Source organism: Armigeres subalbatus, chromosome 1, assembly GCF_024139115.2.
Source record: "Armigeres subalbatus isolate Guangzhou_Male chromosome 1, GZ_Asu_2, whole genome shotgun sequence".
Classification (NCBI taxonomy): Eukaryota; Metazoa; Arthropoda; class Insecta; order Diptera; family Culicidae; genus Armigeres; species Armigeres subalbatus.
In genome coordinates, this window is record NC_085139.1 from 228,160,880 (window position 1) to 228,180,699 (window position 19,820).

Here is a 19,820-nt window from a genome sequence, read left to right on the forward strand (position 1 = left end):
GACTATATGAAGGCCGCGTACATACAACTGTCGATGGAAAAATCCTCTAAACTTATGCTTGCCTGCAATAATCACACTGGCTAGTTGGTTAGCTGCAATCACCGGGTCGCTCACTGTGCATATGAAATTAATCTACCCGCTCTGCTTCCGGAGCTGCATCAGACTGGCCGCTTTTTCATTTTCCGTCGAAAAGTTTCACTTACCCTGCATGCAGACATAAAGCCTCTATCCTCCAGCTTCCAAAACATGATCCGTCGTCGCGCCGTCGTTTGCTTATTACACAGGAGGGATATGCAACAGTCCCAACATGCAGTGCCCAGTTCGGAGCCGTCGGAAACTAAAAACCAACTTACCAAACTTTCAAACAGTAGCATACGAAAAATTGGAATTTTATTGCAGAGCGGATTTTTTTCCTTTTGCTTAACTTTGGAAAGCCGCGCGTTCGGTATACGTTTGCTAATGATTTTCCCCCTCATTAAGAACTATTTCAATATTGATGTTGAGTGGACTATCGCTAAAGTAAACAACGCATCGCCTTCCAAATTACAGGAAAACTGTGACCATCTCATATAAATTACTGGTTGTCTGTTTGTACTCTTGTTCTCTTATTCCCTCGTTTACTTAATAAGAAAATTATTTTGGACTATTAGTTAAGTCGAATCAAGTACAAGACAATGAAGACGGCCTGATGTCGACATACGTAGCTGTCAATGGTACAATCAAGTGAGGTAATTAAATGGGTACAAACTCGTTTTATGACTTCGTTTACTTGTTCTGTTAATCACCTGTTCTATTGCTTTCTTCCCTTCTTGTCTTTTATGTCTTAAACTAAAGAAACTTTCGGATCACGAATTTCTTCCTCTATATTCAACTTTGGCCGCAACCAAACATTTAAAGTTTAATAGAATCCCAAATCAGTAAAATTACGACCACATTGCAGGAACCTCTCATCAATTTACAAATGATTTTCCCCCTCATTTAGAACTTGTCTAATATTGATGTTGATACGGCTATTACTAATGTAATCAGCGAAACCGTTGCCGGTGCTTCGCCAATACCGGTTTCGATGGTATTCGCTTCGAATAGAAGCATTCGCCACCGGAGGAACCTCTTCCGTTGCCAGCCCTGCCGCATCCTCACCTTCCGGTTCCGCCCATCGCTGCAGGCTCGATTCACGACAAGGGAAAACTTTTGGCACCGCATGATAGCACAGCCGACTTTCCCGGGTCATAACGATAACGTCGCCGCTCCGCAGCAACAGTGCATCCGGTTTCTCGTCCCGACTAGGGCCACCGATCAGGAAAATTGCCGGTTGGCCAAAGCTGATGAAAAGAGTTTTTTTGTAAATGTGTTGTCCAGATCAAGATAACGTAAACATCCAACCTGAATGAAAACAATGGTGCCTCCAAGTTTTTCTCCGAGTGATCCGTATGACCTGCAAGGGTACTTCCGGTGGGATAGTAATTAACGATGGCCGCTTCCGGCCGAAAGCAGTGGAATCCCAATGATTCAGCAAAATGTCGACAAAGTTCTGCCAAATCCGGAGGAAACTCACTCCTCGCGGCTTCGTCGTAGACTTTGTTCGTCCAATCGTAATGATATCCTAGGGTGGTCCAGCGCAAAGCTTTCCATAGTTTGGCACGTTCTGCCGAATCTTCGATTGATTGAGCCACGGACCACCAATCGAAATGCTCCCGATCATCGTTGGAGTATGAGCCGTACTTGTCAATAATGGTTTCGGGAAGATTGGTTCTATTAGGATGTTTCGGATAGTCAAGAATACTTCGAGCCATCCAATGTCGTTGGGCACATTTGGTGAACGGATTTGCGATAAGAATAAGACCTGGACGATCAACCAATTCATAAATGTGCCATTGTTTCGTGGGAATTAAGCCAGCATATTGGTCATCTCGTGTAGTGTTAGGAGATATGATCTGAAAACGATAAAAGCACCCATTCCTGGATTGTTAATTAATTGAAGCGAAAAAAGGCAAGATGACAATGTTCAAATAATAATGAACTAATTTTTCAGCTTTCAGCTTTGTCAGTTGTGCGAGTAGCCAACCGCAAGCAGCTCAACTTGCTGGTCATCAAGATGACGGCTCATCCGATGAGCCATCTTAATAGTATAAGGCCGCCGACTCGTACGGGAAAACGCTGGTAGAAAGAAGACATTGTTTTAACCTTCCTAGTGCATTGGGGTCCATTTCTACCCCAGCATACCTAACACAACCCTGACTCTTTGTAACGCAACGAAATAAAAATCTGAAAATTATGACTTTTCCTAACTATTAAAAACTGAGATTCCCTGAGAAAATCAGCTCTCAGTGACATCTAGAAGAGGCGCCACAAAAAAGCGACACATTGTGCATTGGAATCCATTTTATCACGATCATAAAAAGTCAAATTTCAACCGATTTTTGATCTTTAGGTACCAAACAAAAGCTGTAGGTTCCTAGAGTAAGGTCCTGTGGTGATTCATCAAAATTGACCTCTCTTGTCCCCGGGAAACCTGTACTAAAGAGGTACTGTTTGAGCTACTTCATATGGCACCTGTATTTCAAGTCACGTGCTGAGAAACATAAAATTGCTTGCAAATATGTGCTTTGATGATTCCAACTGCATTTGCTATCTAGTATATGCGCAATTTCATCCATTGTGTGATCATCGGAAAGCCCTCTGGAAGACCCGGAAAATTCCTAAAAGTGGCCAATTCTAAAAGTTCATCATAGAGCCAATAGTGAAAGTTTTCTATGGCCTCCAAATTCCCTAGAAACGGTCCTTCGAAAGATCCGGAACATCCGTAAAAGTGGTCAATTGACCTTTCCCGTCAAAAATTGTATCTCATTTTATTGTCTCAGTCAATTTTTTGGCTTATTTAAGGTCAACTTTCACAAAAAAAAACCCATATTTTTGAAGCATCTAACTATTTTTAAAATCGGAAAAGTGTTGTTTTTTTAAGATTGGCCCGAATTTGAACGAACATCGGGTGAATTTTTCAGGCCGGTTCACACGTGCAGCATTTTTTCGGTTTTTGTTATCAATTTTAAAAATAGTTAGAGGCTTCAAAAAATATGGGTTCTTTCGAAAAGTTGACTTTAAATAAGCTAAAGAATCGATTGCGCGAAATTTTTTTTCGACGGGAAAGGTCAATTTTAAAAGTTCATCTCCGAACTTTGCGATTTTTTCCTAACCATACATTTGGCGAATTGTGGGTGTAATCAATAGTGAAAGTCTTCTGTGACCTTCAAATGCTTTTTTTGCTTGTTTTGACCCTTGGTCTTCTTGGAAAAGAAAAGGATCGTGCTTAGCGCATAGGCACGGCAAATGCTGGGTAAAGCGTACCATTGGTACTTCGCGTACCTGAAGGAATAAAATAGACCCCATCTCGTGGTCCTTAGCCTCTTACCCAGCAACTCCTATCCCTACCTCCCCGCGGTGCTGGCCGGGATACGAGCAACCTTAGGGAAGATCGGGTAACCAACCCCGGTGGGAACTATGGTCGCTGACAGGGAAGGGGGGGTTTGCTCCTCGCCGGAGGTGCAAATCAGTCTTCAAGGTGCAGCCTCGCACAGATGTTTATCCATGCTGCCGCACTTGAATGAACATTCGCTTCGGGCTCGAACGCGCACTCGTAGAAATGAACATGATCCCGAGCGCAGGCTGGATGCTCATGTTTAGCACCGCGCTCACAGCGGCGCTCGAACATTGATGTTTACAGCGCGGCTGTGAGCGCCGTTTTGAGCACGGTACAAAACATCGGTTCCAATCAAAAGACGTTAGTTTGAGCTTGGCTTAGTATTTTGGTATTCAATCGTTCAAAACGCGCTATCCTGGTACGCTCATGCAGGCTCGCTCTTGCTGTGTACTGCGAGCGATGATTTTTCGTTAGTGTTGTACAAAATACAACAGCGCGCTTGCTCGAGTGTTAAACTCTGGTTTAATACTAATAGAATTGAATTTCATTGGGTCTAGGTATGGTAATTTGTTCGCAAAAGTAAAAAGGAACTATGTCTTATCTTATTATGCGTATAGATATTTTGGTATATGTATCCTTACAGACAGAGTAGAGGAACATTACAATATTATTTATAATTATTTGGAACTTCTGCGAAAAACTAAACATTGCACGGTTTGGTTTGTCAAAACTTCAACGTCTTGTGTAGCATAAAGGAAAGCTATTTAAGGCTGTGAACCATTCCACCGATTCGTTTAACTTTTAGTTAAAATTTGACAGTTCGATGGTTATTTCGCCGTGGTTAAAAATAACCCTGCTCCGGAGCATGGTTAGATTTGACAGTTCGATAGTTAAACTTTGTTCGCGAGAAAATTGGCGCCAAATCCATTAGGCTTTCAGCGATCGTGTACGTACACGCACGTTTCACTCACACTTTTACTCGGTTTGTTTGCAACCACGAGCAGCTGTCACGGCAAAATCAAATGGGATTGTTTGCAACCACGAGCTTGCGTTCGTGTTGGTGATAAATGTCGGCGAGACCCTAATTTCGTTCTAAATAACTATCAATCTGTCAAAACTCAAATGAGTCGGCTTCGGAGTAAAATTTTAACCACGATGGGAAAATAACCATCGGAATGTCAAATTTTAACTAAAAGTTAAACGAATCGGTGGAATGGTTCACAGCCTAAATGTACTTTATCTTTACATAAGATAGTGTATTTTAGTCAAGTTTTAAATAACAATCTTTTCTTTTGTCTTCATTTAAGGGACTTAGCTGGCTCATCTTTATAACATTCATTGTTCGTGGCATTTCTTATATATTTTTGGTTAGAAATATATTTTGGTATCTGAGCATTAGTCGCCTAGTGCCGGACAGAAAGAGTTTGCAAATAATCGTTTTTTCGCATTCAAATATTTTTAAGCTCGCTCTTTTACTTTTACTCTAAGAGTAAAATCAGCAGTGATTCAAATCGTTCGGGGCTGTCAGTTTGAATATGAATCTGAAACATTAATTTTCCCAGCAGCTGTTCTAGATTCAGTTTTTATACCAGTCAACTGTCAAAAAAATAAAACTGGTATAACGCTCCGTTCTATTTTCTGCAGATTTGAACCACGATTGAATCACGAGATTCAAATATTTTTCAATTGTTTTGGTGTATGGATACGTCATTTTATCTACGGATCAATCCACTTTGCAATTCCGGCGCCTTTCTTGGCAGTAACATAATGATTTAAATTAATTGAAAATTTGAAAAACATGAATAGAACACTGCTGGGGAAACCAGCGAGTTTGTTCTATTTTGCTCCAGATTCAAACTAGAATAGTGGTCGAAAATTTAGAATGAAACTGAATCACTCCTGATTTCACCCTTATTCAATTGTTTCATATTGCTGAAGCATTGGCGTTTAAATGTTGCATGAAGAAGAAGAAGAAGAAGAAGCAGAAAGATGATCTCGACCTACTCCTGTCCTATAACGGTTACACTGTGGAGAATGTTGTACAGTTGAAAACCTCTACTGTCGTATTTAGAAACTATGTAAACGAAACCCTTTAACTCATCGGTTTTGAGTTGATTTAACGTTTCTATTGACAGAGATAATATGGTTAAAATAGTGAAATTTCAAATTAGCCTCAACTTAGCGATGGAAAATAAACTCAACATGAATGAGTTTCGCTGACACATATTCCAAAAAACGGAGTTTTAGGTTGTACATTTGAATAGATCACAAGTTGACAGTTGAAGAAGAACTTAAACTTTTTTTCATAGAAATTCCTTTATCCCATCCTAAATCCTAAATCACCATCAAATTGCCCGAAATTTTGCCATGAATCCTAAATTACCAAAAATAAGCTGATAAATATATGGGAGTTAGAATGAACTGCCAGTCGTACAATTATGAGTTTTTCACCCCCTCTCATCGTGATTTTTTTTTCATACAAATGATTTTTAATTAATATGGTGCATAAGAAAACGACAGACCCCCGATAGTGCTAACGTGGTATGTGTACGGTCCCTAATGTGTATCTTATGTGGCAAGTACATTGAATACACTATGCCCAGAATGTCGTTAATGTTTTCCAACCGAAAACATCCTAGACTAGACCGAAACATGTTGGTGGCTTTAGTGGGCTACAATCAATGACCGAATCCGTTTATTGAACATTTTTTACGCTTTTGTTTTTCTGGATAGATTGTATGTACATGTTTAAAACATTTTTCAATTGATTTTAATTGTTCAAGTTAAACGGAAAAAAATATTATGTGTATCTTTGCTGACACACTTAATTCTCATTTTAAAGTGAGTTTGCATAAAGCTTTGGTTTATTTTCTACAATCCTTAATAAGTAGAACGTAACACGCTTTCTTTTCACATACTAAAGGATTCACATCCAAGAAAAGAGTCAAAAAGAAAAACACAACCAATGGTTCCATATAGAACAGTTTTCGGAAGGTAATTTTCAAATTCTTCTGATAAATCTTTGGGAAAGTTAATTAAAATGCATGAAATGAATAATAAATCATAAATATTCGCGAAATTCTATACAGAATAAAAAATGGGATTTAGGGGATCTGTTCCATTATTAATAACATGCTCCTATATCAATAACATTTGCAAAACAGGCAATTTAAGCTTAATTTGTGTCGTGTTTTGTTGTTTTCCGACGTGCTCACTGCTGAAAAAATCACAAAAATGAGAAATAAAACAATTAGCGCACCATTTCTTTGTTTTCGAATGGTATTCGCGAAGTCGAAGCAAATTCTGCTATTCCCTCCTATGGGAAACCCCATTGCTATCTGTCAGATTTTGATTGCTTCGACTTCGCGAATTGATTTGGGTACATGGTATGAATTCAAGGAGCAGTTCCCCTATATTTGCGCAAATATTCCTATCACTTCTATCAAGGTCACATGCACACAGTTGAAAAATATTCACGTAATAAAATCTTGCATGTCTCTGCAAATACAAAACCCATAACTTGTTTTCATCTACAAACTCGGATTCGTTTTGCCCTCAACCTCAACTCTACCGAATATGAAACGTGCCGCATAATCATAAAGTTTCAGCACACAGCATGATGGATGAGCACACAGCCTGCACACACAGTCCAATGTTTTGAATTTGAGCTCGAGCCTGAGCTGAACCGCACCGCGTTCATTCTTCGCACCCATGTTCAATGTTGATGGTGAACACGAGCTTGAAGGAGAGCGCGAGCTCGGGATGAACATGCACTAGTAAAAACTGCACTCGAGCTCAGCGCCGCTCATGTTTTCGTGAAGACTGGTGCAAATCTTATTGAGCGTCTGTTCTCCATGTCAGGATCGGCTCACAACAGCGTCTGTTCTCCATGTTAGGGGCAGCTGATCATCGTCCGAGTGCCAGCGAGGGACTCTAAGTGAAACTGTGCACCATGGTCCACCGGAGATAAGGAGGAATGGTCCTCCGGAAATTTAGGGTGTTTGGTGTCAGGCCCTGCAAGTCAGCCAAAAAAAAACTCACGCAACGAACAATCAACAAGAGAGTACGGACCGGAACCATCGGCGAAGACCTCTGCGACGAAAAGGGTCTAGCGATTGGAAACTCGGTTCGTGGAACCGCAAATCTCTCAACTTCATCGGGAGCACACGCATACTCGCCGATGTGCTCAAGGACCGTGGATTCGGCATCGTAGCGCTGCAGGAGGTTTGTTGGAAGGGATCAATGGTGCGAACGTTTAGAGGTAATCATATCATCCACCAGAGCTGCGGTAACACACACGAACAGGGGACAGCTTTCATAGTGATGGGCGATATGTAAAGGCGCGTGATCGGGTGGTGGCCGATTAACGAGAGAATGTACAGGTCGAGAATCAAAGGCCGGTTCTTCAACGTCCATAGCCCACACTCCGGAAGCACTGATGATGATAAGGACGCATTCTACGCGCAGCTGGAACGTGAGTACGACAGCTGCCCAAGCCACGACGTCAAAATCATCATAGGAGATTTGAACGCTCAGGTTGGCCAAGAGGAGGAGTTTAGACCGACTATTGGAAAGTTCAGCGCTCACCGGCTGACGAACGAAAACGGCCTACGGCTAATTGATTTCGCCGCCTCCAAGAATATGGCCATTCGCAGCACCTACTTCCAACACAGCCTCCCGTATCGGTACACCTGGAGATCACCACTGCAGACAGAATCACAAATCGACCACATTCTGATTGATGGACGGCACTTCTCCGACATTATCGACGTCAGGACATATCGTGGCGCTAACATCGACTCTGACCACTATCTGGTGATGGTTTAACTGCGCCCAAAACTATCCGTCATCAACAATGTTCGGTACCGACGACCGCCGCGGTACGACCTAGAGCGACTGAAGCAACCTAATGTCGCCACTGCATACGCGCAGCATCTCGAGGCAGCGTTGCCGGAAGAGGGTGAGCTTGATGGGACCCCTCTTGAGGACTGCTGGAATACAGTAAAAGCAGCCATTAACGACGCAGCGGAGAACAACGTCGGGTATATGGGTCGAAATCGACGGAACGATTGGTTCGACGAAGAGTGCAGACAGATTCTGGAGGAGAAGGACGCAGCGCGGGCGGTCACGCTGCAGCAAGGTACCCGGCAGAGCGTGGAACGTTATAGACGGAAGCGGAGACAGCAGACCCGCCTTTTTCAGGAGAAGAAACGCCGCCTGGAAGAAGCGGAGTGCGAGGAGATGGAACAGCTGTGCCGTTCTCAAGATACACGCAAGTTCTATCAGAAGCTCAACGCATCCCGCAAAGGCTTCGTGCCGCGAGCCGAAATGTGCCGGGATAAGGATGGGAGCATCTTGACGGACGAACGTGTGGTGATCGAAAGGTGGAAGCAGCACTACGAGGAACATCTGAATGGCGCTGAAAGTACAGGCAGTGAAAGTCAAGGCAGCGGAGGAGATGACTACGTCAGTTCAGCGGACGATGGAAGCCAACCAGCCCCCACCTTGAGGGAAGTTAAGGATGCCATTCAACGGCTAAAGACTAATAAAGCAGCTGGTAAGGATGGTATCGGAGCTGAGCTCATCAAGATGGGCCCGGAAAAGCTGGCCACTTGCCTGCACAAACTGATAGTCAGAATCTGGGAAACCGAACAGCTACCGGAGGAGTGGAAGGAAGGGGTTATATGCCTCATCTACAAGAAAGGCGACAAACTGGAGTGTGAGAACTTTCGAGCGATCACCATCCTTAATGCCGCCTACAAAGTGATATCCCAGATCATCTTCCGTCGTCTGTCACCATTAGTGAACGAGTTCGTGGGAAGTTATCAAGCCGGCTTCGTTGACGGCCGCTCGATAACGGACCAGATCTTTACTGTACGGCAAATCCTTCAAAAATGCCGTGAATACAAGGTCCCAACGCACCATCTGTTCGTTGATTTCAAGGCGGCATACGACAGTATATACCGCGTAGAGCTATGGAAAATTATGGACGAGAACAGCTTCCCTGGGAAGCTTACCAGACTGATCAAAGCAACGGTGGATGGTGTGCAAAACTGTGTGAAGATTTCGGGCGAACACTCCAGTTCGCTCGAATCGCGCCGGGGACTAAGACAAGGTGATGGACTTTCGTGCCTGTTGTTCAACATTGCACTAGAAGGTATCATGCGGAGATCCGGGTGTAACAGCCGGGGTACGATTTTCAACAGATCCAGTCAATTTATTTGCTTCGCGGATGACATGGACATTGTCGGCCGAACATTTGCAAAGGTGGCAGAACTGTACACCCGCCTGAAACGTGAAGCAACAAAAGTTGGACTGGTGGTGAATGCGTCAAAGACAAAGTACATACTTGTGGGCGGAACCGAGCGCGACAGGGCCCGCCTGGGAAGCAGTGTTACGATAGACGGGGCTACCTTCGAGGTGGTCGAGGAATTCGTCTACCTCGGATCCTTGCTAACGGCTGACAACAACGTTAGTCGTGAAATACGAAGGCGCATCATCTGTGGAAGTCGGGCCTGCTACGGGCTCCAGAAGAAACTGCGGTCGAAAAAGATTCGCCACCGCACCAAATGTGTCATGTACAAGACGCTTATAAGACCGGTTGTCCTCTACGGACATGAAACATGGACAATGCTCGAGGAGGACTTGCAAGCACTCGGAGTATTCGAGAGACGGGTGCTTAGGACCATCTTTGGCGGTGTGCAAGAAGACGGTGTACGTCCAAGGGCTTTACGACCCCTCCCAACGGCCTCTACAAGTTAGGGGGTCTGCCTAGGACGTGGTGAGTATAGATAGTATAGTAGTGGAATATATAGATGAGCGAAGATAAATCCTCTGTCTCCAAACGAACTCTCAAACGTGTCTCCAAACGAACATGACGATTTCAATGGAAACGTTAAGGGCTGTGACGTCATATGCGCGTGTGTACGGACAAAAAAAACGACTCAGCCATGCTTTCGCTCATCTATAGATTCTACTATCTTTAGAAGTGAGGTATGGCAGTGGGTTCTGTCAAACCTCTACAAAAAGCTACATGTGTCTTCAAGCAGGCCCTATCAAAGTGAACGTGTGCCGCTCAAAGCACACATGAGCCCAGTGATTGCCAATCGGCAAGGGGAGTGTCCCTACTACGGTAGGGTAGTGCGTGTGCTGCTTCATCAGAGAGCGAGTGATCTGTCTGTATTGAGGCAGGAGTGTCATAGTTCGTCACCACTATTGTCACCTCGAAGCACGACAGAAGCTTAGTAAGATTTTGGTTTTATGCTGGTTTTATAACACTGCTGAGACAGGAGTGTCGAAGTGTAATATCGTCGATTGGTCCCTACATATCGCTAATGACACCTCGAGGCATGCCAGTTGAGTGTTGGGGTGAGCACCCAAATAAGACTCATTTTTGGAGAAGCTGCTTCGGCGGCAGGGTGGTAGTGGGATGAATCCACATACCCAAAGTGAGGAACACGTGGTGCACGAGGAGTGCCCCTACTTCGGTAGGGTAGCGCGTGGTCTGCTCCGGCAGAAGAGTGAGTGATCGGCCTGTGCTGAGGAAGGTGTGTTGTAGCGGGTAACCGCTATGGTCACCTCGAGCCATGGTGGAAATTTGTGTATAGACTACACACACATGCTGAGGTAGGAGTGCCTTATCGTAATATCTGTAGGCCCAGCCAGTTACCGCTAGACTCATTGAGGCATGGCAGTGGAGTTTTAGAGTGAACATGCAAGTAAGTCTCAAATGGTGTGAGTGCCTGTGTGAATGTGTACATTAAGTACAGCCTATCCTATAGAAGTAATGCTGAAAAGCTTTCCTGTGCTGAAACTGTGCACCAAGGTCCATCAGAAATAAGGAGCAGTGGTCCTCCGGAAATTTCAGAGGTTTTATGTCAGGCCCTGCAACCCAGCCTTTAAAAAAAACTCACGCAACGAATAATCAACAAGAGAGTACGGACCGGAACAATCGATTGGAAACTAGCGATTGGAAACTTGGATCGTGGAACTGTAAATCTCTCAACTTCATCGGGAGCACACGCATACTCGCCGATGTGCTCAAGGACCGTGGATTCGGCATCGTAGCCCTGCACTGCCGTAATCTGAAAAAGTGACGTATACGCCATTTTTCAAAAATGGTGTTAACGAGTACTACTCATCGAGCTCTTTAACAGAAAAATGGAAAACATGCATGTTGTAAAATTACGGTTACGTCACTTTGCCAGATTACGGCAGTGCAGTAGGTTTGTTGGAAGGGATCAATTACGCGAACGTTTAGAGGTAATCATACCATCTACCAGAGCTGCGGGAACACACACGAGCTGGGAACAGCTTTCATTATGATGGGTGATATGCAAAGGCGCGTGATCGGGTGGTGCCCGATCAATGGAAGAATGTACATGTTGAGGATCAAATGCCAGTTCTTCAACTTCAGCATAATCACCGCCCATAGTCCACACTCCGGAAGCACTGATGATGATAAAGACGTATTCTACGCGCAGCTTGAACCTGAGTACGACAGCTGCCCAAGCCACGACGTCAAAATCATCATAGGAGATTTGAACGCTCAGGTTGACCAAGACGAAAAGTTTAGACCTACTATTGGGAAGTTCAGCGCTCACCGGCTGACGCACGAAAACGGCCTACGATTAATTGATTTCGCCGCCTGCAAGAATATGACCATTCGCTGCACCTACTTCCAACACAGCCTCCCGTATCGGTGCACCTGGAGATCACCACTGCAGACAGAATCACAAATCGACCATGTTCTGATTGATGAACGGCACTTCTACCACATTATCGACGTCAGGACATATCGTGGCGTTAACATCGACTCTGACCACTAATTTGTGATGGTTTAACTGCGCCCAAAACTATCCGTCATCAACAATGTTCGGTAACGACGACCGCCGCGGTACGACCTAGAGTGACTGAAGCCATTGCATACGCGCAGTATCTCGAGGCAGCGTTGCCGGAAGAGGGTGAGCTCGATGGAGCCCCTCCGGAGGACTTCTGGAATACAGTTTAAGAAGCCATTAACTACGCAGCGGAGTATGTGGGACGAAGTCGACGGAACGATTGGTTCGACAGTATAGACCGCGTAGAGCTATGGAAAATTATGGACAAGCTTAGCAAACTGATAAAAACAACGGTGGATGGTGTGCAAAACTGTGTGAAGACTTCGGGCGAACACTCCAGTTCGTTCGAATCTCACCTGTGACTAAGACAAAGGTGATGGACTTTCGTGCCTGTTGTTCAACATTGCGCTGGAAGGTGTCATGCGGAGAGCCGGGTGTAACAGCCGGGGTACGATTTTCAACAGATCCAGTCAATTTATTTGTTTCGCGGATGACTTGGACATTGTCGACCGAACATTTGCAAAGGTGGCAGCACTGTACGCCCGCCTGAAACGTGAAGCAAGAAAAGTTGGACTGGTGGTGAATGCATCGAAGACAAAGTTAATGCTTGTGGGCAGAACATAGCGCGACAGAGCCTGCCTGGGAATCAGTGTTACGACAGACGGGTACTCAAGGTGGTCGAAGAATTCTTCTACCTTGGATCCATGCTGATAACAATGTTAGTCGAGAAATACGAAGGCGCATTATCTATGGAAGTCGAGCCTACTACCATGTACAAACCGCTGATAAGACCGGTAGTCCTCTACGGACATGAAACTTGGACCATGATCGAGGAGGACTTGCAAGCACTCGAAGTATTCGAGAGACGGGTGCTTAGGACCATCTTTGGCGGTATGCAGGAAGACGGTGTGTGGCGGCAAATAATGAACCACGAGCTCACCCAACTCTATGGCGAACCCAGTATCCAGAAGGTAGCTAAAGCCGGAAGGGTACGATGGGCAGGGCATGTTGCAATAATGCCGGTCAGCAATCCTGCAAAAATGGTGTTCGCTTTGGATCTGGTAGGTACGACGGCGTGGAGCGCAGCGAGCGAGGTGCGCTGACCAGGTAAAGAATGGCGAGCGTGGATCGCATTCGAGGATAGAGAGATGCGGCATCGAACCGTGTATTATGGCGTCAAATTGTTGCTTCAGTGTTATCTGTGTAGATGTAAGCCAAATAAATAATAATAATGAAAAACAATAAGTTTAACTATCATCTATGACACACACATACCACAGACTGTGTCTGTGCACACTATTAAATAAATTTAAACTCAGTTTCATTCAAGTTTCAAATCAAATAAAATCAAAACCAGTCGAGCAGTTGCAAATCAGTTCCAAAAAGTGCTTGAAAAATAAAACTACAACTCTGCGTTGCGAACTGATAGTTTCAGTTTTAAGGTTGGTATCGTGTTCAAAAGAAATTTCTTTTTCTATCTCAATTACATGTTAAATTCCGTCCACTGAATCGGAAAAGTAAAGAATCGAAACATAATTCTTACAACAGTATCCACATGAAAAGAACAAAAAACAAAATTGACATTTGTAAGGTTCCCACGCAAAGTAATGGGAGCTGTCACTTTACTTTCGGAAAAATATTCTGCTCGATTATTCCGTAAGTAAAATTGACAATTTGCTCCATGCAGATCAGTTGTCAAAATTCCTCTTGGTAATATTGAACAAAATTCTGTAACCTCTCTACTTTTTAAGTCGATACTGGCCTTTAGTTTGATTTCCAAACACGCCAAACACACTCAACAGCCTTGCTACCGGCGTATATTATAGATCAAGCTCTATCTGACGAAAAAGCAAATGTTGCAAGAGAAAATTCTCTTCGTCGACTTTCGATATTTTTAATGAAAGTGACAAGTTCAGTGTTACTTCACAATTCAAGCTCTATCTGGTAAAAGGGCGAATGTCGCAAGAGAGAATTCTCTTCGTCGATTTCCCCTCTTTTAAATAAAAGTGACAAGCAGCAGATTTCTTTGCAGTTTATCACCTCAGAATGCAAGTTCGCATTTTTTACTATCGTACTGAGGTGATAAAACACAAAGAAATTATTTATCACCTCAGAATGCAAGTTCGTATTGTTTTCAATCGTTCTGAGGTACTAAACCACAAAAAATCCGCTGCTTGTTACTTTTATTTAAAAGAGGGAAAAGCGACGAAGAGAATCCTCTTTGCCGACATTCGTTCATATTCCAGATAGAGCTTGAGATTGCTCAGTGGGGCATCCCCGCATAAATCCAAACGATAACCGAACCATTATTGGAACGGTTTACATTCCACGTTGTAGCATATTCGTACTGTAGTCTGACAACGTTTTAACCATAGTGACAACGGTTTTCGAAGATCGAACTGTATGAACAAGGAGTTGTTAAGAATGTTGACCGTACGAAAAAACGATTTTCTTCATACATTTTTTTAAGGAAACATTACCCGCAGTGGATATTTTCTACTTTTAATTTTTTTTCAAGCGTCAGTGGACGTGTGGTCTACATACCGGCCTCTCAATCCCCTTTTTAAAAACTCTCGAGGTAAATTAAATAAAAACGGTTATTAGCGAGGGGTTGGAATTTTTAATTTACATCCCGTAAAAGACTTATAATTTAAATTCCAAAATTTTATTTTACATGTGTACACCCCGTACACGGTTAGAAAGAAGTACCTAAAATTGAGTACTTTTCACTCAAATCGAGGGTTCAGTTTGGGAAGCCAAAATTAAGCATTTTTTTTAATTAAGTAAAATTTACTTAATATTAAGTCAAATATACCTCATTTCGAATAGAAACTGTCCAAAAGTTAGGTAAATTTTACTCAACTTTTGTAAACATGAGATTACTTAAAATTTGGTTCCCACACTTTACTGCCTTTGTTGGGTGGTTTAGCTCTTCATTGTATGACAACAAAGGGAAGAGGGAGGGTTATGCGAGAGAAAAAAATACCTTAAATTAAATAAGTACTTTTTTCTAACCGTGTACTGATAACCGTTTTTTAATAAATGACAAATGTTTTAAAATTTTCTTCCTATCATTTCCCGTGCTTATTATTTGAATGCGTAACATTCTGATTCTTTTCCTTGCAACGCCAAATCGCCAATCGGTCGATGGGAGAACTAAACGCAGTGGGGTGCGCCAAGGGGTGTGCAATCTATGTTAGATGGGGGGTATATCCTGGATTTTACTCACTATTCTGTTACCTTTAATCGATGATCTAGTCCGCTCGAACACAAATCTATTACGTTATCTAAACTAGGTGGTGGGTTTCGCGCTTTGTAATATTTGAATGCCTCTTGAAACATCCTTTGATATCCATGTGAATCAATGCTTTACCATGTTAATGTATTGACTAAACATATTTATTACACAATAATAATGTATTAAACTATTAAAACAAAATTTTCAAATCTTTTGAACACCGCACACGATTTTGTTTTTGTCTATTACTGCATTCATCATTCATCGATTTAGGTTCTGTCTCAATTGGATAATTAAACTGAAATTAAACTTAAAAGTGACATTTCAATAATTATCAAATAACCCTGCTCGCAGAGCAAGATTACTTTTGACAGAATCATTTTCCATGGATGTCCTATTGGAATTGCTGGGTAGCGCCAGCCATTCTTATAACGGGGTGATTTTTTAATTTTCGAACTGTCACTTTTAAGTTTAATTCTCCAAATGAGACAGATCCTTAGTTGTCATTCATGTCTCAATGCAGTACTAGATCGATAGCGAAACGAAGGCCAAACCAAAACAAACATCTGTCACCTTTTGTTGTGATTTTGCGAAAAAACTGCTGGTAAGTAATGTGTTCTCCGCAGAATTATACAAAATCATTCAAAATTCAAACAAATATTTCTGTAATTTTTATGCGGATCAGTGTTCGCACTATCACACAACAATGGACACTCTCGAAGTGGAGGATTTTGACTACGGAGAGTTGAAAAACGACACTGCTTTCATCAACAAGAATGAAACCCTGTCGCAATGTATCGAAAGGATCCGGCAAAATCTAGTCATTGCCCGAGAGGACTACAAAAACTATGAAAGTTTCACGCTGGAAGAAAAGGTCAAATATGATCTGCACATTTCGTACAGCATCAATTCGCTGTACTGGATGTACTACAAAATCATTGGATTGGATCCAAACAAGGTGGGTGTGAAGGTGGGCGTATTGTTCCAATAGATGAAATACAATTCGGGTTTCGTTTCAGCACGGAATCAAAGATGAACTGACACGCATCAAGGCGGCCATGGTGCGCGAGAAGGAAATATACGACCACCGATACAATCGGCCAACGCTGGACCAGGGAGCCGCCAAGCGGTTCGTTCGGGCCGGTCTGTACGACCACAAGAACCGGGATAAACCGATGGACAAGGCGGACCCTCCGCCGAACAAGAAGATCCGCTTCGAAGACTAGTGGGGCATGCAATGATATTGCTAAAAAAACACGCTTCCTGGGGGGTACAAATTTTCTATTTCTTGTAAATGTAAATGTAGCGTCTCTACACATATACGGTAGAGCGGATATACTGTTGTTAGATGTAGTTTATCCATTTTTGGCGTCAAAAATGGTTCCAATTATGCGTTTCTGCTATTTTGCTGAAATTTGATTTAAGGAGGTCTTAATAGTAAAACGAACCAGCCTTGGGCTGAGAGTTTCCTTAATGAAGCAAATAAATAAATGATCTTAATAGTAAATATATTATCTAAAAACATTGCGAGTTTGTTTTTAAGTCGATAATTGGTCAACAGTCGAAAAATCACAATCTATGCGATCTGAAAAGTTTATTTGATGGTAAACAAATCTTCATAACGGTTTAATCTCCGTCGCAAAAATCTGATAACTTGCGCATTTGATGATTACCATTTACTTTATACAATAACGAGTATCGCAAAATTCCAGACGAATCAATCATTGGTTGCCTCGAATTCTAGTCACAGTCATATATTGCCTTATACAGTTTACCTCTCTAATAGTCCAATAAAATGTCACTTTTACTCAACGTGTTTACAAAAAAAAACTTTCAATCTAAAAATGACCACTGTTTAAACGATAATTCGAACACCAACAATGAACATATTTCGACAGCTGCAAAACATTTGACTGCAATACTAACTTTGAACGATAAGGGAATTAGAATTAAAATCGACGAGCCGAAAATAGAAATTCATAACTTTCGTTAAAAATTATTTTCATTCCAATATTCCAGTGATATGCTTTGATTCCTTCCATAAATCAATATTCTTAATAAATCGCAAAACAGTTTTATCGACACCTGCTCCATAGACTAAGTCCCTGTAAACAAGCTCTGTGAACTATCAAACTACGTCATCATGCAGTACTTTATTCCACAGCATCAGAAAGATATGAAGTTCAATTACAGCTGCATCGCACTGCACAATTAGATATGTTTCAACATATAACCATTAGACTCTAGAATTCACACGGAATTCACCAATAAATGTAAACATTTTGCAATTATCAAACGACCAAAGTAGTGTCTTCTTGTCTGTGGTTCAACCAGCCTCAAATAATTTTCTAACTTTTCACTCATTACATATGTTTCGCATTATAAAACTCAATCGCAATATCGCGACACGTTCGTCGCAGAATCTTTCCCGAAGGAGTCATCGGAAACGAAGTCACAAAATAAACTCCTCCTCTCAAATGCTTAAAGTTCAACATATTTTTGGCAACTGTTTGTATGATCTTCTCTTCCGTCACTTCGGAGTTCAAAGCCTTTATCACCAATGCAACCGGGAGATCATTCCCCGGAACTGGAATGCCCGTGACACAAACCGCAACTACTCCGGGAATCTTCATAATAACGGTTTCAATCTCCGTCGGAGAAATCTGGTAACCTGCGTATTTGATGATATCTTTTTTGCGGTCTACTATGTAGAAAAAGCCATCCTCGTCCACTCGAGCAACGTCGCCAGTTCGCAGCCACCCATCTTCGGACAATATTTCCGCAGTTGACTCCGCATTTCCGTAATATCCCTGAAATCAATCTAGCAATAATCGAAATGATATCTTTTGGATCATTGTACACCAAACCATGAAAATGTGCTTCGCCTTGACGTACAGCTCTCCGTCTTGGTTGGAGGGAACCACATTTCCTTCATCATCAACCACCTTCGCCATGACTCCATTCGATAAAACTCCAACTGATCCATTTTTGTATGCCATTTCGCTAATGCAGCCTGCTCCACCCAACTCTGACAACCCATAGACCACGTGAAACCTACCCTTTGATAAATACATTTCAAATGAACGCTTCAAATCCGCCGAAACCGGTCCTCCTCCACAAAGCACCATTCGCAGGCTCGAAAAATCCACCATTCCTATGGTTGGATTTTTCAAAATCGCCAACGCATGCGAAGGAGGAAAAAAAATCACACTCACTCTGTGCTGTTCAATCAGATCTATAATCATTCCCGAACTAAACGGTTCTGTCGTGATAATTCTAGTTGCGCCTGCTGCTGTCGCCGCCACAAGCGTTCCAATTCCAGATATCCAATATAACGAACTCAAACATAGCACGCGATCCGACTCATAACATGTCCAAGTACCGGACATATTCGCCACGCAAAGACCATGCGAAAGACAGACGCCCTTCGATCTGCCCGTCGTTCCCGATGAACAAAGCACGATCGCTAGCGCATTGACTGGATCATCAATTTCCGCCGGCAGAAAGTGCTTCTCGGTGCCGGTCTCCACCAGCAAGTCATCGACCTTGCCGTATCCATTGATTCGCGTCCCGAAAACGATCAATTCCGGTGCAATACCAACCATTTCGCATCCTGCCACCACCTCATGCACCAGATCTCCTTCGCATATCACACACTTCGGTTTGGTAGTTTCAAACATGTGCGCAAAGTCATCTCGACGAAATCCCGGATCCAGCGTATTGATCGGAGTTCCCAACATGAAACATCCGAACACCACAGGTGCCACTTTCTCATTATTTCTTGACACGATGGTCACCATATCGCCCTTCTCGAGCCCCACAATCATTGCCAAGTTTTGCGCTGCCCGGATGGACCTCAGCCGCATCTCGCTGTACGTCACCCGAACTCCACTTTCTGCACTGATTTGGGCGATCTTCCAGGGAGCCCGATTCAATAGGCTCCATATAAGTTGTCCGATGCTTTGATTCGGATTGTAAATTTCCGGAATATCCCGTCCGCGCCACAATTGTTCGTCCTCGTCGTAGAAGGTGTAGACATCTCGGGGAAACATACTGTTGCTGCTTGCCCTGTTGACTGTCTCCGAGCGAATAATGGAATTCCTTTCGAAGGAAAGCCTAAAGATATCTTGACCAATCGATACGATGTCATTTAAATCGGGGAGACATAATTTGGCTCGTGTAGACGGTCAACCGTTAATTTTACCCCAGAATAATAAATGAGCGATTTTTCACCGGTGATTATTTTGATATCCACGTGCTACACGTGACCTATTATATATAGGCATTCTTTTTATTTATGTCCATAATCTAACGGTAGTGTAAA

The 19,820-nt window shown here is 42.9% G+C and overlaps 3 protein-coding genes across 3 annotated transcripts; 1 reads left to right on the forward strand and 2 right to left on the reverse strand.

Annotated features, from left to right (window-relative positions):
- Positions 1–864: 864 nt before the first annotated feature.
- On the reverse strand, positions 865–15,757 carry LOC134205834 (nucleic acid dioxygenase ALKBH1). The gene is made up of 3 exons (XM_062681453.1): positions 15,499–15,757; positions 1,384–1,934; positions 865–1,322 (listed from the first exon to the last, which is right to left on the reverse strand). The coding sequence occupies exons 1-3, from the start codon at positions 15,598–15,600 to the stop codon at positions 956–958; spliced, it is 1,020 nt and encodes a 339-aa protein (XP_062537437.1). The 5' UTR covers positions 15,601–15,757; the 3' UTR covers positions 865–955.
- Positions 15,758–15,996: 239 nt separating this feature from the next.
- Positions 15,997–17,018, forward strand: LOC134205835 (nuclear nucleic acid-binding protein C1D-like). Its single transcript, XM_062681454.1, has 3 exons — positions 15,997–16,100; positions 16,182–16,454; positions 16,516–17,018. Exons 2-3 carry the CDS (start codon positions 16,203–16,205, stop codon positions 16,720–16,722), a joined length of 459 nt encoding a protein of 152 aa, XP_062537438.1. The 5' UTR covers positions 15,997–16,100; positions 16,182–16,202; the 3' UTR covers positions 16,723–17,018.
- A 776-nt stretch (positions 17,019–17,794) lies between these two features.
- On the reverse strand, positions 17,795–19,548 carry LOC134205833 (uncharacterized). Its single transcript, XM_062681452.1, has 2 exons — positions 18,364–19,548; positions 17,795–18,306 (listed from the first exon to the last, which is right to left on the reverse strand). Exons 1-2 carry the CDS (start codon positions 19,546–19,548, stop codon positions 17,860–17,862), a joined length of 1,632 nt encoding a protein of 543 aa, XP_062537436.1. The 3' UTR covers positions 17,795–17,859.
- Positions 19,549–19,820: the final 272 nt, after the last annotated feature.

What these genes read in the sequence shown, in the direction of transcription:
- LOC134205834 (XM_062681453.1), bottom strand. Translation starts at nt 15,600, where the DNA reads ATGTTTCAAGAGGCATTCAAATATTACAAAGCGCGAAACCCACCACCT. An exon ending in GACTAGATCATCGATTAAAG is followed by an intron (nt 1,935 to 15,498) that starts GTAACAGAATAG and finishes TATCGTTTTCAG; the next exon opens with ATCATATCTCCTAACACTAC. An exon ending in GCACCATTGTTTTCATTCAG is followed by an intron (nt 1,323 to 1,383) that starts GTTGGATGTTTA and finishes TCTTTTCATCAG; the next exon opens with CTTTGGCCAACCGGCAATTT.
- LOC134205835 (XM_062681454.1), top strand. Translation starts at nt 16,203, where the DNA reads ATGGACACTCTCGAAGTGGAGGATTTTGACTACGGAGAGTTGAAAAAC. An exon ending in TTGGATTGGATCCAAACAAG is followed by an intron (nt 16,455 to 16,515) that starts GTGGGTGTGAAG and finishes GTTTCGTTTCAG; the next exon opens with CACGGAATCAAAGATGAACT.
- LOC134205833 (XM_062681452.1), bottom strand. Translation starts at nt 19,548, where the DNA reads ATGTTTCCCCGAGATGTCTACACCTTCTACGACGAGGACGAACAATTG. An exon ending in AGGCGAAGCACATTTTCATG is followed by an intron (nt 18,307 to 18,363) that starts GTTTGGTGTACA and finishes GATTGATTTCAG; the next exon opens with GGATATTACGGAAATGCGGA.